Source organism: Engystomops pustulosus, chromosome 5 (genome assembly GCF_040894005.1).
Source record: "Engystomops pustulosus chromosome 5, aEngPut4.maternal, whole genome shotgun sequence".
Taxonomy (NCBI): Eukaryota; Metazoa; Chordata; class Amphibia; order Anura; family Leptodactylidae; genus Engystomops; species Engystomops pustulosus.
In genome coordinates this window covers 4070637-4093160 of record NC_092415.1, presented here as the reverse complement: position 1 = coordinate 4093160, position 22524 = coordinate 4070637, and the positions used below count along the sequence as shown (strand labels likewise).

Below are 22524 nucleotides of genomic sequence, written 5' to 3'. Positions count from 1 at the left end.
GGGGGGTGTAGTCACAGAGAGGTTAGAGCCCCCATGCTGACCCCTGACCACTGCTGGCTATGATAGAAAGGTGTCAGGACACACAGGACATGGCAGCTCGCTGTGTATGGGGGGTGTAGTCACAGAGGGGTCAGAGCGCCCATGCTGACCCCTGACCACTGCTGGCTATGATAGAAAGGTGTCAGGACACACAGGACATGGCAGCTCGCTGTGTATGGGGGGTGTAGTCACAGAGAGGTCAGAGCGCCCATGCTGACCCTTGACCACTGCTGGATATGATAGAAAGGTGTCAGGACACACAGGACATGGCAGCTCGCTGTGTATGGGGGGTGTAGTCACAGAGGGGTCAGAGCGCCCATGCTGACCCCTGACCACTGCTGGCTATGATAGAAAGGTGTCAGGACACACAGGACATGGCAGCTCGCTGTGTATGGGGGGTGTAGTCACAGAGGGGTCAGAACACCCATGCTGACCCCTGACCACTGCTGGCTATGATAGAAAGGTGTCAGGACACAGGACATGGCAGCTCGCTGTGTATGAGGGGTGTAGTCACAGAGGGGTCAGAGCACCCATGCTGACCCCTGACCACTGCTGGCTATGATAGAAAGGTGTCAGGACACAGGACATGGCAGCTCGCTGTGTATGAGGGGTGTAGTCACAGAGGGGTCAGAGCACCCATGCTGACCCCTGACCACTGCTGGCTATGATAGAAAGGTGTCAGGACACAGGACATGGCAGCTCGCTGTGTATGAGGGGTGTAGTCACAGAGGGGTCAGAGCACCCATGCTGACCCCTGACCACTGCTGGCTATGATAGAAAGGTGTCAGGACACACAGGACATGGCAGCTCGCTGTGTATGGGGGGTGTAGTCACAGAGGGGTCAGAGCACCCATGCTGACCCCTGACCACTGCTGGCTATGATAGAAAGGTGTCAGGACACAGGACATGGCAGCTCGCTGTGTATGGGGGGTGTAGTCACAGAGGGGTCAGAGCACCCATGCTGACCCCTGCTGGCTATGACAGAAAGGTGTCAGGACACACAGGACATGGCAGCTCGCTGTGTATGGGGGGTGTAGTCACAGAGGGGTCAGTGCACCCATGCTGACCCCTGACCACTGCTGGCTATGATAGAAAGGTGTCAGGACACAGGACATGGCAGCTCGCTGTGTATGAGGGGTGTAGTCACAGAGGGGTCAGAGCACCCATGCTGACCACTGCTGGCTATGATAGAAAGGTGTCAGGACACACAGGACATGGCAGCTCGCTGTGTATGGGGGTGTAGTCACAGAGGGGTCAGAGCGCCCATGCTGACCCCTGACCACTGCTGGCTATGATAGAAAGGTGTCAGGACACACAGGACATGGCAGCTCCCTGTGTATGGGGGTGTAGTCACAGAGAGGTCAGAGCGCCCATGCTGACCCCTGACCACTGCTGGCTATGATAGAAAGGTGTCAGGACACACAGGACATGGCAGCTCGCTGTGTATGGGGGGTGTAGTCACAGAGGGGTCAGAGCGCCCATGCTGACCCCTGACCACTGCTGGCTATGATAGAAAGGTGTCAGGACACACAGGACATGGCAGCTCGCTGTGTATGGGGGTGTAGTCACAGAGGGGTCAGAGCACCCATGCTGACCACTGCTGGCTATGATAGAAAGGTGTCAGGACACACAGGACATGGCAGCTCGCTGTGTATGGGGGTGTAGTCACAGAGGGGTCAGAGCACCCATGCTGACACCTGACCACTGCTGGCTATGATAGAAAGGTGTCAGGACACAGGACATGGCAGCTCGCTGTGTATGTGCAGGAAGGTGAAGCAGGATATGATCTGTAATGACTTTAATGTAAATCAGAAGATAAATTACAAATATACAATCAAAATATATATATGGTTTTATTCACCCCTAAAGAAAAAAAAAACAAAATAACACAGAGACCCGAGAGAGAAGGAAGAAACGAGATCTCATCAAGAGGAGGGAGACCTTGGAAGACGCAGGAGAAGAGACTCCCGAGAGGTGGAGGAGACGCTGCAGGGAGGGGGAAGGCTGGGAGATTGCAGGAGGATGTAGTCGGGTGATGCCACCCGAAATCAGGGGGAGAGCAAAACAGGAAGTCATAGGAGGACGAGAGACAACGAGAACCGGGAACGATGTAGCGGGAGAAAGAGATTGACGAAACGGGGAGCCAGGAATTCTGCGAGGGGGAAGCAAAGTGTCGGCAATAAGGCAGAGTGTAGAGTCCTGTGTATCATAGTACATGGCTTGTGCTCCAGTCACATCCAGAGCTGCAGGCCTGATCCTGCTGGGCTCCTTGTTGTCTCTCAGGCGTCGGCCCTTATATCTCAGTCACCCACATGTAATAATCCTGATGTGTGTGATGTGGCAGGTCCTACATCGGGGACCCCTGCATCCCGGGGCATCAGGCTCCTGACCTTGGGGGCCGCACTCATGGCTGCGATGATAAATAATACTGGAACTTCCCCTTTAACGTGAAATTAAAATCTCAAATTTTCTGCTCTGAATAATAATCCTGACCGATACGAGAGTCTATGAAATGTGGAGTGAGTGCTGCCCCCCCATGGTGAGGAGCCACTGCCCCCCATGGAGGGGAGGAGGAGTCGCTGCCCCCCCCCTGTGGTGAGGAGGAGTGAGTGCTGCCCCCTGTGGTGAGGAGGAGTGAGTGCTGCCCCCCCATGGTGAGGAGCCACTGCCCCCCGTGGAGGGGAGGAGGAGTCGCTGCCCCCCCCCCTGTGGTGAGGAGGAGTGAGTGCTGCCCCCTGTGGTGAGGAGGAGTCGCTGCCCCCTGTGGTGAGGAGGAGTGAGTGCTGCCCCCCCATGGTGAGGAGCCACTGCCCCCCATGGAGGGGAGGAGGAGTCGCTGCCCCCCCCCTGTGGTGAGGAGGAGTGAGTGCTGCCCCCTGTGGTGAGGAGGAGTGAGTGCTGCCCCCCCATGGTGAGGAGCCACTGCCCCCCGTGGAGGGGAGGAGGAGTCGCTGCCCCCCCCCCCTGTGGTGAGGAGGAGTGAGTGCTGCCCCCTGTGGTGAGGAGGAGTCGCTGCCCCCTGTGGTGAGGAGGAGTGAGTGCTGCCCCCCCCATGGTGAGGAGCCACTGCCCCCCGTGGAGGGGAGGAGGAGTCGCTGCCCCTCCCCCCCCGTGGAGGGTAGGAGGAGTCTCTGCCCCCCTGTGGTGAGGAGGAGTGAGTGCTGCCCCCTGTGGTGAGGAGGAGTGAGTGCTGCCCCCTGTGGTGAGGAGGAGTCGCTGCCCCCCTGTGGTGAGGAGGAGTGAGTGCTGCCCCCTGTGGTGAGGAGGAGTGAGTGCTGCCCCCTGTGGTGAGGAGGAGTCGCTGCCCCCCTGTGGTGAGGAGGAGTGAGTGCTGCCCCCCGTGGTGAGGAGGAGTCGCTGCCCCCCGTGGTGAGGAGGAGTGAGTGCTGCCCCCCTGTGGTGAGGAGGAGCCGCTGCCCCCTGTGGTGAGGAGGAGTCATCCTTCTGCATAGGTTGTAGTAGTGTCTTCCCGCTGTCCCGAGGCGTGGGCCATGGTGACCAGGGACGTGATGGAGGAGCCGCGTCTCTCGCCTTCCTGCCCATCAGTGACAGTTCTGACACCGGGGGTCACATTTCCGTCCGTTCACATTGCACCGACATCCCCCAGACGTGTCCCCGGGGCCCTGCGCACAGAAGAAGAGACCGGTCAGTATGATCAGCGGGTAAGTGGCCGCTCTTGTTCTTTCCCTGGGCTCTCATGGTGCCTCCTGGGTACAAGTCATGTTCTCTCCATTGCAAAATCGTTACAGTGTATCAGTGAGGATAATCATCGGCTCTAGATCCATTCACTGACAGCAAGCAGGAAGCCAGAGAATCATTAGATTAGTAATAGCGGAGGGCATGTCCCGTGCAGTTACCTGTGGCCCCCAGCGAGGGCCCTTGGTGACCCAGCAGATCTCAGTCTGGCACATGGTGCAGCGGATCCAGTCACAGCCGTCCTTCTTCTGGACGATAATCTTACAGGCCGGGCAGTACATGGCCTCCCCCGTCTGCAGCAGGGTCTGAGAATAGAGGGAGGTGCAGGTTACATCCCAGAGCTCGCCGTCTCCCCCTACAGGCAGCGCATATGTTTAGTTTATCATTCACCTGCAACAAGGCAAAGCTCTACCCTGGCAGATACATGCACACAGCAGCACAAACCTGTACACACCGGCAGAGACATGTACACAGCAGCACGAGCCTGTACACAGCAGCAGATACATGCACACAGCAGCACGAGCCTGTACACAGCAGCAGATACATGCACACAGCAGCACGAACCTGTACACACTGGCAGAGACATGCACACAGCAGCATAAACCTGTGCACACCGGCAGATACATGCACACAGCAGCACGAACCTGTACACAGCAGCAGATAGATGCACACAGCAGCACGAACCTGTGCACACTGGCAGATACATGCACACAGCAGCACGAGCCTGTGCACACTGGCAGATACATGCACACAGCAGCACGAACCTGTGCACACTGGCAGATACATGCACACAGCAGCACGAACCTGTGCACACTGGCAGATACATGCACACAGCAGCACGAACCTGTGCACACTGGCAGATACATGCACACAGCAGCACGAACCTGTGCACACCGGCAGATACATGCACACAGCAGCACGAACCTGTGCACACTGGCAGATACATGCACACAGCAGCACGAACCTGTGCACACCGGCACATACATGCACACAGCAGCACGAACCTGTGCACACTGGCAGATACATGCACACAGCAGCACGAACCTGTACACACTGGCAGAGACATGCACACAGCAGCATGAACCTGTGCACAGCGGCAGATACATGCACACAGCAGCACGAACCTGTGCACACTGGCAGATACATGCACACAGCAGCACGAACCTGTGCACACTGGCAGATACATGCACACAGCAGCACGAACCTGTGCACACTGGCAGATACATGCACACAGCAGCATGAACCTGTACACACTGGCAGAGACATGCACACAGCAGCATGAACCTGTGCACAGCGGCAGATACATGCACACAGCAGCACGAACCTGTGCACACTGGCAGATACATGCACACAGCAGCACGAACCTGTGCACACTGGCAGATACATGCACACAGCAGCACGAACCTGTGCACACTGGCAGATACATGCACACAGCAGCATGAACCTGTACACACTGGCAGAGACATGCACACAGCAGCATGAACCTGTGCACAGCGGCAGATACATGCACACAGCAGCACAAGCCTGTGCACACTGGCAGATATATGCACACAGCAGCACGAGCCTGTACACACTGGCAGATACATGCACACAGCAGCACGAACCTGTGCACACTGGCAGATACATGCACACAGCAGCACGAACCTGTGCACACTGGCAGATACATGCACACAGCAGCACGAACCTGTGCACACTGGCAGATACATGCACACAGCAGCATGAACCTGTACACACTGGCAGAGACATGTACACAGCAGCACGAGCCTGTGCACACCAGCAGACACGTTTTCACACATGTACACACCAGCAGGCACCCGCACACACATGTACAGCAGACACCTTCCCGCACACAGCTCCTCTGATGACGCAGTTGCCTGCTCCTCACCTTCAGCATGTTGTTGGTCTGTTCGGCGTCTAAATCTTTCTGGGCGCGGATACGCAAATCATCCTGATATTCCCTGCAGTTCATCCCATCATGTATGGCCTGGGGGGGTGAAAGGATGAAACATGTGAGGGAACATCCCATTACCTGCCCCAGTGGTAGCCCCGACTGCCCTCCCGCACCCGTCGGCCCCGGCTGCCCTCCCGCACCCGTCGGCCCCGGCCCCTGTACCTTGCAGGTCAGGCAGTTCTGAGCTTGGCAGATGGGACAGATGAACTCATTGACATTGTCCTCATAGATGCACCAGCCCTTGCAGTCGGCCGTCCGGCAGTGGTAACTGTTCTGGGTTCTGCTTTCCGCCACCACCAGGCTGCGCTCCAGGAAGCGGCTGTACTCATCCCCCGACACCAACTGCAAGGCAATCAGGAGGGGGACAGACGTGTGAGGAGGAGGGAGAGCAGAGGAAGGGAAGGGAGAGCAGAGGAAGGGGAGGGAGAGCAGAGGAAGGGAAGGGAGAGCAGAGGAAGGGGAGGGAGATCAGAGGAAGGGAAGGGAGAGCAGAGGAAGGGAAGGGAGAGCAGAGGAAGGGAAGGGAGAGCAGAGGAAGGGAAGGGAGAGCAGAGGAAGGGAAGGGAGAGCAGAGCAGAGGAGGGAGAGCAGAGCAGAGGAAGGGAGAGCAGAGCAGAGGAAGGGAGAGCAGAGCAGAGGAAGGGAGAGCAGAGCAGAGGAAGGGAGAGCAGAGCAGAGGAAGGGAGAGCAGAGCAGAGGAAGGGAGAGCAGAGCAGAGGAAGGGAGAGCAGAGCAGAGGAAGGGAGAGCAGAGCAGAGGAAGGGAGAGCAGAGCAGAGGAAGGGAGAGCAGAGCAGAGGAAGGGAGAGCAGAGCAGAGGAAGGGAGAGCAGAGCAGAGCAGAGGAAGGGAGAGCAGAGCAGAGCAGAGGAAGGGAGAGCAGAGCAGAGGAAAGGAGAGCAGAGCAGAGGAAAGGAGAGAAGAGCAGAGGAAAGGAGAGAAGAGCAGAAGAAAGGAGAGAAGAGCAGAAGAAAGGAGAGAAGAGCAGAAGAAAGGAGAGAAGAGCAGAAGAAAGGAGAGAAGAGCAGAAGAGGGAGAGAAGAGCAGAGGAGGGAGAGAAGAGCAGAGGAAGGAGAGAAGAGCAGAGGAAGGAGAGAAGAGCAGAGGAAGGGGAGAAGAGCAGAGGAAGGGAGAGAAGAGCAGAGGAAGGGAGAGAAGAGCAGAGGAAGGGAGAGAAGAGCAGAGGAAGGGAGTGCAGTGGAGGGAGTGCATGGGAGGGAGAGCAGGGGAGGGGAACAGACGTGTGAGGAGGAGGGAGAGCAGAGGAGGCAGAAGGGTAAAAAGAGAGCAGAGAAGGTGGAGAGAGGATGAGCAGAGGAAGAAGAGCACAGGAGAAAGAATAATGGCAGCAGAGAAAGAAAAGAGCAGAGATTGAAGGCCGTCAGCCAAAAAGTAAGCAAGAAAGAGGGAAGAAAAGGAAGAAAGAAGAGCACAAGACAGTCCTGAGGGAATAGGACGTGCATGGAAGAAGAGCAGAGACTGAAGAAAGTGTGCAGAGAAAGAAGGGGTGGACGGGGCACCCGCAGAGGCCCCCGGGGGTGGACGGGTCACTCACCGCTCGGACCTCCCTCTCCTGCAGCTTGCAGTCACAGGCGTACACGTCATCCCGGAAAGGACAGGACACCTCGGGGTCCTGGCAGGTGTTCACCACTTGTCTCAGACACTCCCTGTGGAGGCAGACAAGGAAGCGTTGAGGACTCTGCTGCGAGCCGGGCGGGGGTGGAGCGAGAGGCTGGACATCATGTGCATGTTACATCTCCAACCTACCTGCACATTGTGCACTGGTAGTGGCCACTATCAACAGTACAAGGCCCCCAGAGAACATGCCTGAACCACATAGAACACTTACAGGATCTGCTGCGGATGTGTCCAGGCCTCAGAATGCAGTTGGGTGCGATGTTACGACTGCTCGGTGAAGGTCTCATACAGAGGACATGTGACCAGTGTGCGCACACTTACCTACAGAAGCTATGCAGGCACTCCCGCAGCAGAACCCCATCCCCCGCAGGGACATCCGTGAAGCAGATCTGACACTCTATGGGCTCCTGGTTGGGGATCAGAACCTCGTTGTCCATTTGCATGAGGTGCAGGAAATTCTGCTGCCGCTCCATCTCCTGCGCCTGAGAGGAAAGAGCCTGGAGTCAGGAGCGCGGTCCCAGCTCTGCTACATCTACCCCTCCACCAGTATCTATAGGTCCCAGCTCTGCTACATCTACCCCTCCCCCAGTATCTATAGGACCCAGCTCTGCTACATCTACCCCTCCCCCAGTATCTATAGGACCCAGCTCTGCTACATCTACCCCTCCCCCGGAATCTATAGGTCCCAGCTCTGCTACATCTACCCCTCCCCCAGTATCTATAGGACCCAGCTCTGCTACATCTACCCCTCCCCCGGAATCTATAGGTCCCAGCTCTGCTACATCTACCCCTCCCCCAGTATCTATAGGTCCCAGCTCTGCTACATCTACCCCTCCCCCGGAATCTATAGGACCCAGCTCTGCTACATCTACCCCTCCCCCGGAATCTATAGGTCCCAGCTCTGCTACATCTACCCCTCCCCCGGAATCTATAAGACCCAGCTCTGCTACATCTACCCCTCCCCCGGAATCTATAGGTCCCAGCTCTGCTACATCTACCCCTCCCCCGGAATCTATAGGTCCCAGCTCTGCTACATCTACCCCTCTCCCGGAATCTATAGGTCCCAGCTCTGCTACATCTACTCCTCCCCCGGAATCTATAGGTCCCAGCTCTGCTACATCTACCCCTCCCCCGGAATCTATAGGACCCAGCTCTGCTACATCTACCCCTCCCCCGGAATCTATAGGTCGCAGCTCTGCTACATCTACCCCTCCCCCGGAATCTATAGGACCCAGCTCTGCTACATCTACCCCTCCCCCGGAATCTATAGGACCCAGCTCTGCTACATCTACCCCTCCCCCGGAATCTATAGGACCCAGCTCTGCTACATCTACCCCTCCCCTGGTATCTATAGGTCCCAGCTCTGCTACATCTACCCCTCCCCCGGAATCTATAGGACCCAGCTCTGCTACATCTACCCCTCCCCCGGAATCTATAGGACCCAGCTCTGCTACATCTATCCCTCCCCCGGAATCTATAGGTCCCAGCTCTGCTACATCTACCCCTCCCGCAGAATCTATAGGACCCAGCTCTGCTACATCTACCCCTCCCCCGGAATCTATAGGTCCCAGCTCTGCTACATCTACCCCTCCCCCGGAATCTATAGGACCCAGCTCTGCTACATCTACCCCTCCCCCGGAATCTATAGGACCCAGCTCTGCTACATCTACCCCTCCCCCGGAATCTATAGGACCCAGCTCTGCTACATCTACCCCTCCCCCGGAATCTATAGGACCCAGCTCTGCTACATCTACCCCTCCCCTGGTATCTATAGGTCCCAGCTCTGCTACATCTACCCCTCCCCCGGAATCTATAGGACCCAGCTCTGCTACATCTACCCCTCCCCCGGAATCTATAGGACCCAGCTCTGCTACATCTATCCCTCCCCCGGAATCTATAGGACCCAGCTCTGCTACATCTACCCCTCCCCCGGAATCTATAGGTCCCAGCTCTGCTACATCTACCCCTCCCCCGGAATCTATAGGACCCAGCTCTGCTACATCTACCCCTCCCCCGGAATCTATAGGACCCAGCTCTGCTACATCAACCCCTCCCCTGGAATCTATAGGACCCAGCTCTGCTACATCTACCCCTCCCCCGGAATCTATAGGTCCCAGCTCTGCTACATCTACCCCTCCCCCGGAATCTATAGGTCCCAGCTCTGCTACATCTACCTCTCCCCCGGAATCTATAGGACCCAGCCCTGCTACATCTACCCCTCCCCCGGAATCTATAGGGCCCGACGCTCCATGTATCGCCTTGGTTACAGACTACAAATCACTTTTGTGTAGTCATAACTCTGCAGGCAGCTGTAATAAAGGCAAATGAGTGATTTTATGATGCAGCTCTGGATGTAACTGGAGTATAAGATGGGGATGGGCGACATCCTGCTGAAAACCACCAAGGCTGATGCTGTGGTCACCGCTCAGGACACTTCTCAGAAACACGCGTCACCGCAACGAGACGCAACGCTGAAATGACGGACCAGGAGCAAGATACATGTACACATATGTTACACCGCCATACCATACACGTATAATGTTACACCGCCATACCATACACATGTGATATTACACCGCCATACCACACACGTGTGATATTACACCGCCATACCACACACGTGTGATATTACACCGCCATACCATACACGTGTAAGATTACACCGCCATACCATACACGTGTAATATTACACCGCCATACCATACACGTGTAATATTACACCGCCATACCATACACGTGTAATATTACACCGCCATACCATACACGTGTAATATTACACCGCCATACCGTACACGTGTAATATTACACCGCCATACCGTACACGTGTAATATTACACCGCCATACCGTACACGTGTAATATTACACCGCCATACCGTACACGTGTAATATTACACCGCCATACCGTACACGTGTAATATTACACCGCAATACCATACACATGTAATATTACACCGCCATACCATACACATGTAATATTATACCGCATACCACACTATGATTTGTGCTCCTCACTGACAGTAACAGTCAATGAATAGAACGCCGAGTGTCAGTAGAAACTGATTTATTACTTTTTTGCAGAAGTTACAAATTACTTAACAGTAAAATACCTGAGAATCACCGGACCACCGCTGAGCGAGCACCCCAGGGACACCTCACCATGGAGGGAACGTCTGCCTGTGAGCTACACCACATATCCACCACCACTGCATCTGGTACTAAGGCACAGGTTATACTCTAGTCACATCCAGAGCTGCCATCACAAGTCTGCAGTCACGCCCTCCATGACCTCTACTCCAATATCCAAATCACACATGAAGCTGCTCTCACAGAAGATAAGCAGAATTCCTGATGCAGCTCTGGATGTGACTAGAGAACATTGCATTGAAGGAGACCTGAGAAATGTTGGGTTGTCACTTTAATTGCAGGTTGAAGCATCTCGGTGTTAAGACCTAAGCTCCGCCCCCAAAGCAAATCTGATTAATACAGCAGTGTGGACTGGAGGGCGGGGCTGAGGCTCTCATGCTCCGCCCCCTAGCCAGCAGCACATCACTCCTCCCTCTGCTGCCTAATTAACCAGATTTTACAGATTAGTGGGGAACCCCTTTAAGAAGTATCTACAAATCTGGACACAAATCTGTCTCCATGGTGCGGGGCTTCTCCAGATTATTGTGTCCTATCCTCTAGTCAGCGGAGCGCGGTGGGGGCGAGTGGAGCGCGGTGGGGGCGCCGCTCAGCAGTGGATTCATCATTGTACAGACAGGGGTCCGGGCTAGCAGCATGGGAATACACAGAACACTGCGGCATTGCAACGCACGAAGCCTTCGTCCAGTCCTCCCTATGACCCCGCCCACAGTCCCGCCCACCTGCCCAAAATAACATAGAATATATTCTGCAATAACTAAAAAAAATTATAAAATCCTCTAAATCCAGAACTGGCCACAATGGAGTGAGATCACATGACTATGGGGGTGTGGTTATGTGATGGGTGTGGCATATAATTACAATCCAATAGCTGTGCCCTGGCAGCTGTGCAGCATCAGGTTCTACAGATGCCCCGCCCCTCTATCTGCAACATTGTAACGTTGTTAAAGGGGAGGGCCAGGATACAAGCAACAAGTCAATAAATAAGAGGCGCAAGTCCTGATCATGTGACCGCCATGAGCGGAGGTATAAGGCACTAACATGCATCATATACACAACAGGGATGGGGGCATCCATTGTAATATAATTTTTATAATTTCCTCCGTTTGGTGGCAGAACTACTCCAGGCAGATCCAAAACGTAGAATCTACAGAATAGCCAATACACAGAGATCCAGGTGGAATTCCCCTTTAAATGGATCTGTCAGCAGGTGTGTCCTCTGAGAGATGTGTAATCAGACCTCACACTGCTGTGCTCTGTGCTCTCTGCAGCCAGTGTTATGTACTGTCCCTGGAGAGATGTGTAATCAGACCTCACACTGCTGTGCTCTGTGCTCTCTGCAGCCAGTGTTATGTACTGTCCCTGGAGAGATGTGTAATCAGACCTCACACTGCTGTGCTCTGTGCTCTCTGCAGCCAGTGTTATGTATTGTCCCTGGAGAGATGTGTAATCAGACCTCACACTGCTGTGCTCTGTGCTCTCTGCAGCCAGTGTTATGTATTGTCCCTGGAGAGATATGTAATCAGACCTCACACTGCTGTGCTCTGTGCTCTCTGCAGCCAGTGTTATGTATTGCCCCTGGAGGGATGTGTAATCAGACCTCACACTGCTGTGCTCTGTGCTCTCTGCAGCCAGTGTTATGTATTGTCCCTGGAGAGATATGTAATCAGACCTCACACTGCTGTGCTCTTTGCTCTCTGCAGCCAGTGTTATGTACTGTCCCTGGAGAGATGTGTAATCAGACCTCACACGGCTGTGCTCTGTGCTCTCTGTTGCCAGTGTTATGTATCGTCTCTGGACAGATGTGTAATCAGACCTCACACTGCTGTGCTCTGTGCTCTCTGCTGCCAGTGTTATGTATCGTCTCTGGACAGATGTGTAATCAGACCTCACACTGCTGTGCACTGTGTTCTCTGCTGCCAGTGTTATGTATCGTCTCTGGACAGATGTGTAATCAGACTGCTGTGTATGTTGTTTGTAGAAATGGGGGTCTTGTCCTCACACTGCTGTGCTCTTCTCTCTCTGCATTGAGCAGCTCTAAAAACCCTCCCCTCTGTTTGACTGTTGAAGTAATCAACAGATGCCGGATACAGAGGTCACATCATACACATCTCTCCAGGGACAATACATAACACTGGCTGCAGGGAGCACAGAGCACAGCAGTGTGAGGTCTGATTACACATCTCTCCAGGGACAATACATAACACTGGCTGCAGGGAGCACAGAGCACAGCAGTGTGAGGTCTGATTACACATCTCTCCAGGGACAATACATAACACTGGCTGCAGAGAGTACAGAGCACAGCAGTGTGAGGTCTGATTACACATCTCTCCAGGGACAATACATAACACTGGCTGCAGGGAGCACAGAGCACAGCAGTGTGAGGTCTGATTACACATCTCTCCAGGGACAATACATAACACTGGCTGCAGAGAGTACAGAGCACAGCAGTGTGAGGTCTGATTACACATCTCTCCAGGGACAATACATAACACTGGCTGAAGAGAGCACAGAGCACAGCAGTGTGAGGACACCCCCCCCCCCCAGTGCACTTGGGGAAGCTACAATCCTGCAATCCCTTTAAGAGACGCGGTGACTTCCTCCTCCTTCAGTAATTTTCTAATTAAAACCAGTCGGGTAAAGTCTCTCGTTAGGAGTCTGTTTGATCGTTGCCTCGCCCCCTGCGGCAGTACCGCAATGCTCCCCCAGGCCACAGGAGGCAGTGCAGGGGTTCCCACGGTTTAGTCGTGACTGATGATGTCACTATCCAGGGAAATGCCGATCCCGGCCTGGCCTGGCCCCGCCCCCGGGGGGGTGGGGGTGTAATTATTGCAGAAAGGTAAAATCGTCCAGAGAGTCGGCGCTGGGCTGGTGCTGGGAGGGGGGCGCCGCTTCTCTTCTTCCTTTTTCCTGGAGAAAGAAAGAAGAGAAGAGGAGTCTGTCACCAAATATTAAAGGGTCCGGGGGGTCTACAATCTGGGGGGCTTCATACACAATACAAAGAACAACCTGCATCTCCACTGAACACACATGCACACCCGGAGGAAGAGCGGACAGCGAGCGGTGTAGTGGTGAGAAGCCGGGCTGAGAGTGCGTGTGTATGTAGGCTGGGGCAGAGCAATGAGGGCCTCGGCCCGATCCTATATGTGTTTCCTGATGTCCTGTACTGTATAAATGCACGGCACCGGGTCCTGATTATGATCGCATGCATTTCTCAGGAAACGCATATGCGATCAGGCCAAGGCCCGCCCCCTGTGCACTAGCGCAACACTAGTGGAACGTGTGACCACAGCCTTAGAAGAGGAGATTTGTCCGATTACATTGCTGTAAACATTGCATTTACAAAACATATGTTAACTTATTGAATGCAATGTTTACACACACAACGTTAACTATAGCATTTTGTAAACAGATATGTTTAATTAGGCAAATCTCTCCTCGGGTGCAGTCACATGTGGCATTTAATGCATGCGTTTTGTAAACACAAATATTAACAGTCATGTAAATAGGCAAATCCCCTCTCCTCAGATGTTGTAATGCGTTTCAAAACGTGATGGGAGTCTGAATAAATCACAGAGTGCATCTGTATGATGGAAGATGGAGAAATAGCTGTGTGTGCGCTTTTACAGGTTGGGGGGGTGGGGTCAATGCTGGGTGTGCATGTGTAAGCTGGAGTCTGCAGGAGCATGCCTGCATCTGGTGGAGTGTGCATGTATATGGTGGATATGTGAAGGTAACAGCAGCTCTGGGTGTGCATGTATATGGAGGTAATAGCAGAGCTGGGTGTGCATGTACTTGTATAAGGAGGTAATAGCAGAGCTGGGTGTGCATGTATATGGAGGTAATAGCAGAGCTGGGTGTGCATGTACTTGTATAAGGAAGTAATAGCAGAGCTGGGTGTGCATGTACGTGTACATGGAGGTAATAGCAGAGCCGGGTGTGCATGTACTTGTACATAGAGGTAATAGCAGAGCCGGGTGTGCATGTACATGGAGGTAATAGCAGAGCCGGGTGTGCATGTACATGGAGATAATAGCAGAGCTGGGTGTGCATGTACTTGTACATGGAGGTAATAGCAGAGCCGGGTGTGCATGTACTTGTACATGGAGGTAATAGCAGAGCCGGGTGTGCATGTACATGGAGGTAATAGCAGAGCCGGGTGTGCATGTACTTGTACATGGAGGTAATAGCAGAGCCGGGTGTGCATGTACGTGTACATGGAGGTAATAGCAGAGCCGGGTGTGCATGTACTTGTACATGGAGGTAATAGCAGAGCCGGGTGTGCATGTAGTTGTACATGGAGGTAACCAGCATAATGAAGGCTACAGCTCAGATGTTCGGGGGGAGGGCAGAGCACGTGAGGGGCGAGTGGTGCAGGAAGCGCTGACAAACGGCGGGCGATAACTGGCGTCATGGGGAAGGGGGAGATGAAGCTGCAGGCAGCGCCACTGACTCCTCTCTATACCACCTGGAGCCTCCACACTACACCAGTAAATACTGAGATACATCAGGACTCTAGTTACATCCAGAGCTGCATTCACAGTAATGTCCTGTCATGTATTGTATCATGCAATGCATTGTGGGAGCTGCACTACACTAACCAATCCCGTACTAGAAGCAGAGTGGCTGATAACAGGGGAGAACAGCTCACCTTCTTGTACTGCTGATAGCTGTCCTTCTCCTGCTGCAGCCGCCGTCGCTCGGTCTCATCCGGTGTATATTCCTGCGGCACCACGTAGTCTGCGGGACGGTCAGCGCTGCACATCTCACAGCCCGGGCGGGTGGGCTTATTAATGTAAGTGCACTGGGGGCAGGACCAGCCGGGCTGCGGGGCAAACACGAGGTGTAAGAGGGGCAAGAGGAAGGCCCTGCCCTAAGGGCTTATACTAGACACTGCCTCCTCCTCCTCCAGACCCCTCTGTCCTCCTCCTCCAGACCCCTCTGTCCTCCTCCTCCAGACCCCTCTGTCCTCCTCCTCCAGACCCCTCTGTCCTCCTCCTCCAGACCCCTCTGTCCTCCTCCTCCAGACCCCTCTGTCCTCCTCCTCCAGACCCCTCTGTCCTCCTCCTCCTCCTCCAGACCCCTCTGTCCTCCTCCTCCTCCTCCAGACCCCTCTGTCCTCCTCCTCCTCCAGACCCCTCTGTCCTCCTCCTCCTCCTCCAGACCCCTCTGTCCTCATCCTCCTCCTCCTCCAGACCCCTCTGTTCTCCTCCTCCTCCAGACCCCTCTGTCCTCCTCCTCCTCCTCCTCCAGACCCCTCTGTCCTCCTCCTCCTCCAGACCCCTCTGTCCTCCTCCTCCTCCAGACCCCTCTGTCCTCCTCCTCCTCCTCCTCCAGACCCCTCTGTTCTCCTCCTCCTCCAGACCCCTCTGTCCTCCTCCTCCTCCAGACCCCTCTGTTCTCCTCCTCCAGACCCCTCTGTCCTCCTCCTCCTCCTCCTCCAGACCCCTCTGTCCTCCTCCTCCTCCAGACCCCTCTGTCCTCCTCCTCCTCCAGACCCCTCTGTCCTCCTCCTCCTCCAGACCCCTCTGTCCTCCTCCTCCTCCTCCTCCTCCTCCAGACCCCTCTGTCCTCCTCCTCCTCCTCCTCCTCCAGACCCCTCTGTCCTCCTCCTCCTCCAGACCCCTCTGTCCTCCTCCTCCTCCTCCAGACGCCTCTGTCCTCCTCCTCCGCCAGACCCCTCCGTCCTCCTCCTCCTCCTCCTCCAGACCCCTCTGTCCTCCTCCTCCTCCTCCAGACCCCTCTGTCCTCCTCCTCCTCCTCCAGACCCCTCTGTCCTCCTCCTCCTCCAGACCCCTCTGTCCTCCTCCTCCTCCTCCAGACCCCTCTGTCCTCCTCCTCCTCCAGACCCCTCTGTTCTCCTCCTCCTCCAGACCCCTCTGTCCTCCTCCTCCTCCAGACCCCTCTGTCCTCCTCCTCCTCCAGACCCCTCTGTCCTCCTCCTCCTCCAGACCCCTCTGTCCTCCTCCTCCTCCTCCTCCAGACCCCTCTGTCCTCCTCCTCCTCCAGACCCCTCTGTCCTCCTCCTCCTCCAGACCCCTCAGTCCTCCTCCTCCTCCTCCAGACCCCTCTGTCCTCCTCCTCCAGACCCCTCTGTCCTCCTCCTCCTCCAGACCCCTCTGTTCTCCTCCTCCTCCTCCAGACCCCTCTGTTCTCCTCCTCCTCCTCCAGACCCCTCTGTCCTCCTCCTCCTCCTCCAGACCCCTCTGTCTTCCTCCTCCTCCTCCTCCAGACCCCTCTGTCTTCCTCCTCCTCCTCCTCCAGACCCCTCTGTCCTCCTCCTCCTCCTCCAGACCCCTCTGTCCTCCTCCTCCTCCTCCTCCAGACCCCTCTGTCCTCCTCCTCCTCCTCCAGACCCCTCTGTCCTCCTCCTCCTCCTCCAGACCCCTCTGTCCTCCTCCTCCAGACCCCTCTGTCCTCCTCCTCCTCCTCCAGACCCCTCTGTCCTCCTCCAGACCCCTCTGTCCTCCTCCAGACCCCTCTGTCCTCCTCCAGACCCCTCTGTCCTCCTCCAGACCCCTCTGTCCTCCTCCTCCTCCTCCAGACCCCTCTGTCCTCCTCCTCCAGACCCCTCTGTCCTCCTCCTCCTCCTCCAGACCCCTCTGTCCTCCTCCTCCTCCAGACCCCTCTGTTCTCCTCCTCCTCCAGACCCCTCTGTCCTCCTCCTCCTCCAGACCCCTCTGTCCTCCTCCTCCTCCAGACCCCTCTGTCCTCCTCCTCCTCCAGACCCCTCTGTCCTCCTCCTCCTCCTCCTCCAGACCCCTCTGTCCTCCTCCTCCTCCTCACCCCTCTGTCCTCCTCCTCCTCCAGACCCCTCTGTCCTCCTCCTCCTCCAGACCCCTCTGTCCTCCTCCTCCTCCTCCAGACCCCTCTGTCCTCCTCCTCCTCCTCCAGACCCCTCTGTTCTCCTCCTCCTCCAGACCCCTCTGTTCTCCTCCTCCTCCAGACCCCTCTGTCCTCCTCCTCCTCCAGACCCCTCTGTCCTCCTCCTCCTCCAGACCCCTCTGTCCTCCTCCTCCTCCAGACCCCTCTGTCCTCCTCCTCCTCCAGACCCCTCTGTCCTCCTCCTCCTCCTCCAGACCCCTCTGTTCTCCTCCTCCTCCAGACCCCTCTGTCCTCCTCCTCCTCCTCCTCCAGACCCCTCTGTTCTCCTCCTCCTCCAGACCCCTCTGTCCTCCTCCTCCTCCTCCTCCAGACCCCTCTGTCCTCCTCCTCCTCCAGACCCCTCTGTCCTCCTCCTCCTCCAGACCCCTCTGTCCTCCTCCTCCTCCAGACCCCTCTGTCCTCCTCCTCCTCCAGACCCCTCTGTCCTCCTCCTCCTCCTCCTCCTCCTCCAGACCCCTCTGTCCTCCTCCTCCTCCTCCTCCTCCTCCAGACGCCTCTGTCCTCCTCCTCCTCCAGACCCCTCTGTCCTCCTCCTCCTCCTCCAGACGCCTCTGTCCTCCTCCTCCGCCAGACCCCTCCGTCCTCCTCCTCCTCCTCCTCCAGACCCCTCTGTCCTCCTCCTCCTCCTCCAGACCCCTCTGTCCTCCTCCTCCTCCTCCAGACCCCTCTGTTCTCCTCCTCCTCCTCCAGACCCCTCTGTTCTCCTCCTCCTCCTCCAGACCCCTCTGTTCTCCTCCTCCTCCTCCAGACCCCTCTGTCCTCCTCCTCCTCCTCCTCCAGACCCCTCTGTCCTCCTCCTCCTCCTCCTCCAGACCCCTCTGTCCTCCTCCTCCTCCTCCAGACCCCTCTGTCCTCCTCCTCCTCCTCCAGACCCCTCTGTCCTCCTCCTCCTCCTCCAGACCCCTCTGTCCTCCTCCTCCTCCTCCAGACCCCTCTGTCCTCCTCCTCCTCCTCCAGACCCCTCTGTCCTCCTCCAGACCCCTCTGTCCTCCTCCAGACCCCTCTGTCCTCCTCCAGACCCCTCTGTCCTCCTCCAGACCCCTCTGTCCTCCTCCAGACCCCTCTGTCCTCCTCCTCCAGACCCCTCTGTCCTCCTCCTCCAGACCCCTCTGTCCTCCTCCTCCTCCTCCAGACCCCTCTGTCCTCCTCCTCCAGACCCCTCTGTCCTCCTCCTCCAGACCCCTCTGTCCTCCTCCTCCAGACCCCTCTGTCCTCCTCCTCCTCCTCCAGACCCCTCTGTCCTCCTCCTCCTCCTCCAGACCCCTCTGTCCTCCTCCTCCAGACCCCTCTGTCCTCCTCCTCCTCCTCCAGACCCCTCTGTCCTCCTCCAGACCCCTCTGTCCTCCTCCAGACCCCTCTGTCCTCCTCCAGACCCCTCTGTCCTCCTCCAGACCCCTCTGTCCTCCTCCTCCTCCTCCAGACCCCTCTGTCCTCCTCCTCCTCCTCCAGACCCCTCTGTCCTCCTCCTCCTCCTCCAGACCCCTCTGTCCTCCTCCTCCTCCTCCAGACCCCTCTGTCCTCCTCCTCCTCCTCCAGACCCCTCTGTCCTCCTCCTCTTCCTCCAGACCCCTCTGTCCTCCTCCTCCTCCTCCAGACCCCTCTGTCCTCCTCCAGACCCCTCTGTCCTCCTCCTCCTCCTCCAAACCCCTCTGTCCTCCCCCTCCAAACCCCTCTGTCCTCCCCCTGCAGTACCGGAGTGTCATCAGCAGGGGGTATATCCTAATACTCATGCAGTGCATTACAGGTCACTCACCTGTGCGGGGGAGGGGGGCGCGGGGATCGGGGGTCTCTGGTTCATGCTGAGGGACAGGAGATCCAGGTGGAGGTTCTGAGATTCTATTTTCTCCGGCCGGGAAACTGGAAAACAAACAAAACAAAAACCTGAAGAGAAGATGAAGATTCCTGAGAAGACGCAGCAGGATCCTCTCTACTGCCCAGACTCTGCAGCATCTGACCCCGCAGCAGGAAATCCCACAACTCACCCTTGTCCTATGCAAATCAGGAGGTGACCTTTACCCCAGCTCCTTCCTGGAACTCCCCATAACCCCAGGACGAGGAGAAGGAAGGAGCCCATCTATGTGTGACCACTTCCTGCTGGGAATTCTGAGCACTTCTAGAAAGCAAAGGGGATCGTTGTGTCCCATGTCCACATGACAATCAGTGGGGGTCCAACTACTTGCCCAGGCCCCCCCTTAACCCCTTCAGGACTACACGTATGTAGGGAATATGATATATTTATAACATATTTCTAGGGGTGCACTCACTCACCTCCGTTCCTTGCCCCTGGCCGGGCCGGCACCGTGTGATACTTGTTGCGCTCATCCCAGCCAGAGGGGGGCGCCGTGGTGAAGGGCTGGTAGATGCTGCTGCTGTAGGGGTCCTGCTGGCTCAGCTTCGCCTGCTTCGCCCCCAGCAGGTAGAGGAACGCCGTGTCTCCATCTTTCCGGATCCCGTAAGAGGCGACAGTGCGGTCGTCGGAGCAGAGACACTGTCCGATGATCCAGCGCTGGATACTGGGGTGGAACTGGTAGTCCCGGAAAATCTGCAGGGAGATCCAGAGACACCATCATGTACTCCAGTCACAGCCAAAGCTGCAATCACCATACATGTGTACTGTGCCAGGAAATCGCCTGAGAACTAAGCTTTGGCTGTGAGTAGTGCAGGGGGCGGGGACTCACCTGCTGCTTGAGGACGGCGATTGTAGTGTGAGCGCTCACATACGTGGAGATGTTCACCGACGCCGAAGCGTCCTCCACCCCGACCTTCATACTGCGGACAGAGAGAAGACGTCATCCCGGGCCCCGCAGAACCAATCACAGAAAAAACGGAGCGTCACATGACTCACCAGATCTCATTCTTTGGGTAACAAACTGGCTTTAGTTGGATCTGGACCGGAACCTTGTGTCTAGCGAGATCCGCAGCGAACTGTGACGCCATTTTCTGGTCTCCAGCTTCAATAGATCTGCTGAGCCGCACCACCAACTCCTCTGCAATCAGATACATGAGACTCCATGTTACATGGGACTGCAGGACACATCTACTACATGATCTGTACTCAGAGATATCACTGTGTTATCTGTGGTGTTACATAGGACTGCAGGACACATCTACTACATGATCTGTACTCAGATATCACTGTGTTATCTGTGGTGTTACATAGGACTGCAGGACACATCTACTACATGATCTGTACACAGAGATATCACTGTGTTATCTGTGGTGTTACATAGGACTGCAGGACACATCTACTACATGATCTGTACTCAGAGATATCACTGTGTTATCTGTGCTGTTACATAGGACTGCAGGTCACATCTACTACATGATCTGTACGCAGAGATATCACTGTGTTATCTGTGGTGTTACATAGGACTGCAGGACACATCTACTACATGATCTGTACTCAGAGATATCACTGTGTTATCTGTGGTGTTACATAGGACTGCAGGTCACATCTACTACATGATCTGTACGCAGAGATATCACTGTGTTATCTGTGGTGTTACATGGGACTGCAGGACACATCTACTACATGATCTGTACTCAGAGATATCACTGTGTTATCTGTGGTGTTACATAGGACTGCAGGACACATCTACTACATCATCTGTACTCAGAGAGATATCACTGTGTAATCTGTGGTGTTACATAGGACTGCAGGACACATCTACTACATGATCTGTACGCAGAGATATCACTGTGTTATCTGTGGTGTTACATGGGACTGCAGGACACATCTACTACATGATCTGTACTCAGAGATATCACTGTGTTATCTGTGGTGTTACGTAGGACTGCAGGACACATCTACTACATGATCTGTACTCAGGGGTATCACTGTGTTATCTGTGGTGTTACATAGGACTGCAGGTCACATCTACTACATGATCTGTACTCAGAGATATCACTGTGTTATCTGTGGTGTTACATGGGACTGCAGGACACATCTACTACATGATCTGTACTCAGAGATATCACTGTGTTATCTGTGGTGTTACATGGGACTGCATGTCACATCTACTACATGATCTGTACTAAGAGATATCACTGTGTTATCTGTGGTGTTACATAGGACTGCAGGACACATCTACTACATCATCTGTACTCAGAGAGATATCACTGTGTAATCTGTGGTGTTACATAGGACTGCAGGACACATCTACTACATGATCTGTACTCAGAGATATCACTGTGTTATCTGTGGTGTTACATAGGACTGCAGGACACATCTACTACATGATCTGTACTCAGAGATATCACTGTGTCATCTGTGGTGTTACATAGGACTGCAGGACACATCTACTACATGATCTGTACTCAGAGATATCACTGTGTTATCTGTGGTGTTACATAGGACTGCAGGTCACATCTACTACATGATCTGTACTCGGAGATATCACTGTGTTATCTGTGGTGTTACATAGGACTGCAGGACACATCTACTACATGATCTGTACTCAGAGATATCACTGTGTTATCTGTGGTGTTACATAGGACTGCAGGACACATCTACTACATGATCTGTACTCAGAGATATCACTGTGTTATCTGTGGTGTTACATAGGACTGCAGGTCACATCTACTACATGATCTGTACTCAGAGATATCACTGTGTTATCTGTGGTGTTACATAGGACTGCAGGACACATCGACTACATGATCTGTACTCCGAGATATCACTGTGTTATCTGTGGTGTTACATGGGACTGCAGGGCACATCTACTACATGATCTGTACTCAGAGATATCACTGTGTTATCTGTGGTGTTACATAGGACTGCAGGACACATCTACTACATGATCTGTACTCAGAGAGATATCACTGTGTTATCTGTGGTGTTACATAGGACTGCAGGACACATCTACTACATGATCTGTACTCAGAGATATCACTGTGTTATCTGTGGTGTTACATAGGACTGCAGGTCACATCTACTACATGATCTGTACTCAGAGATATCACTGTGTTATCTGTGGTGTTACATAGGACTGCAGGACACATCTACTACATGATCTGTACTCAGAGAGATATCACTGTGTTATCTGTGGTGTTACATAGGACTGCAGGTCACATCTACTACATGATCTGTACTCAGAGATATCACTGTCTTATCTGTGGTGTTACATAGGACTGCAGGTCACATCTACTACATGATCTGTACTCAGAGATATCACT

The 22524-nt window shown here is 54.9% G+C and overlaps 1 protein-coding gene across 2 annotated transcripts in view; it reads right to left on the bottom strand.

Moving 5' to 3' along the window:
• Positions 1-1822: 1822 nt before the first annotated feature.
• The window catches only part of LOC140132366 (ranBP-type and C3HC4-type zinc finger-containing protein 1-like), a 36244-nt gene continuing 15542 nt past the window's right edge, over positions 1823-22524 (bottom strand). For both annotated transcript variants that reach the window (XM_072151045.1, XM_072151046.1), the window contains 11 exons: positions 20195-20336; positions 20028-20118; positions 19618-19891; positions 19103-19206; positions 15116-15289; positions 7644-7804; positions 7240-7351; positions 5849-6028; positions 5621-5719; positions 3897-4040; positions 1823-3662 (listed from right to left, as the gene is read on the bottom strand). In XM_072151045.1, the coding sequence (XP_072007146.1) occupies positions 3582-3662; positions 3897-4040; positions 5621-5719; positions 5849-6028; positions 7240-7351; positions 7644-7804; positions 15116-15289; positions 19103-19206; positions 19618-19891; positions 20028-20118; positions 20195-20336 (1562 nt within the window). In that variant the 3' untranslated portion in view covers positions 1823-3581. The remainder of the gene's footprint in view (positions 3663-3896; positions 4041-5620; positions 5720-5848; positions 6029-7239; positions 7352-7643; positions 7805-15115; positions 15290-19102; positions 19207-19617; positions 19892-20027; positions 20119-20194; positions 20337-22524) is intronic.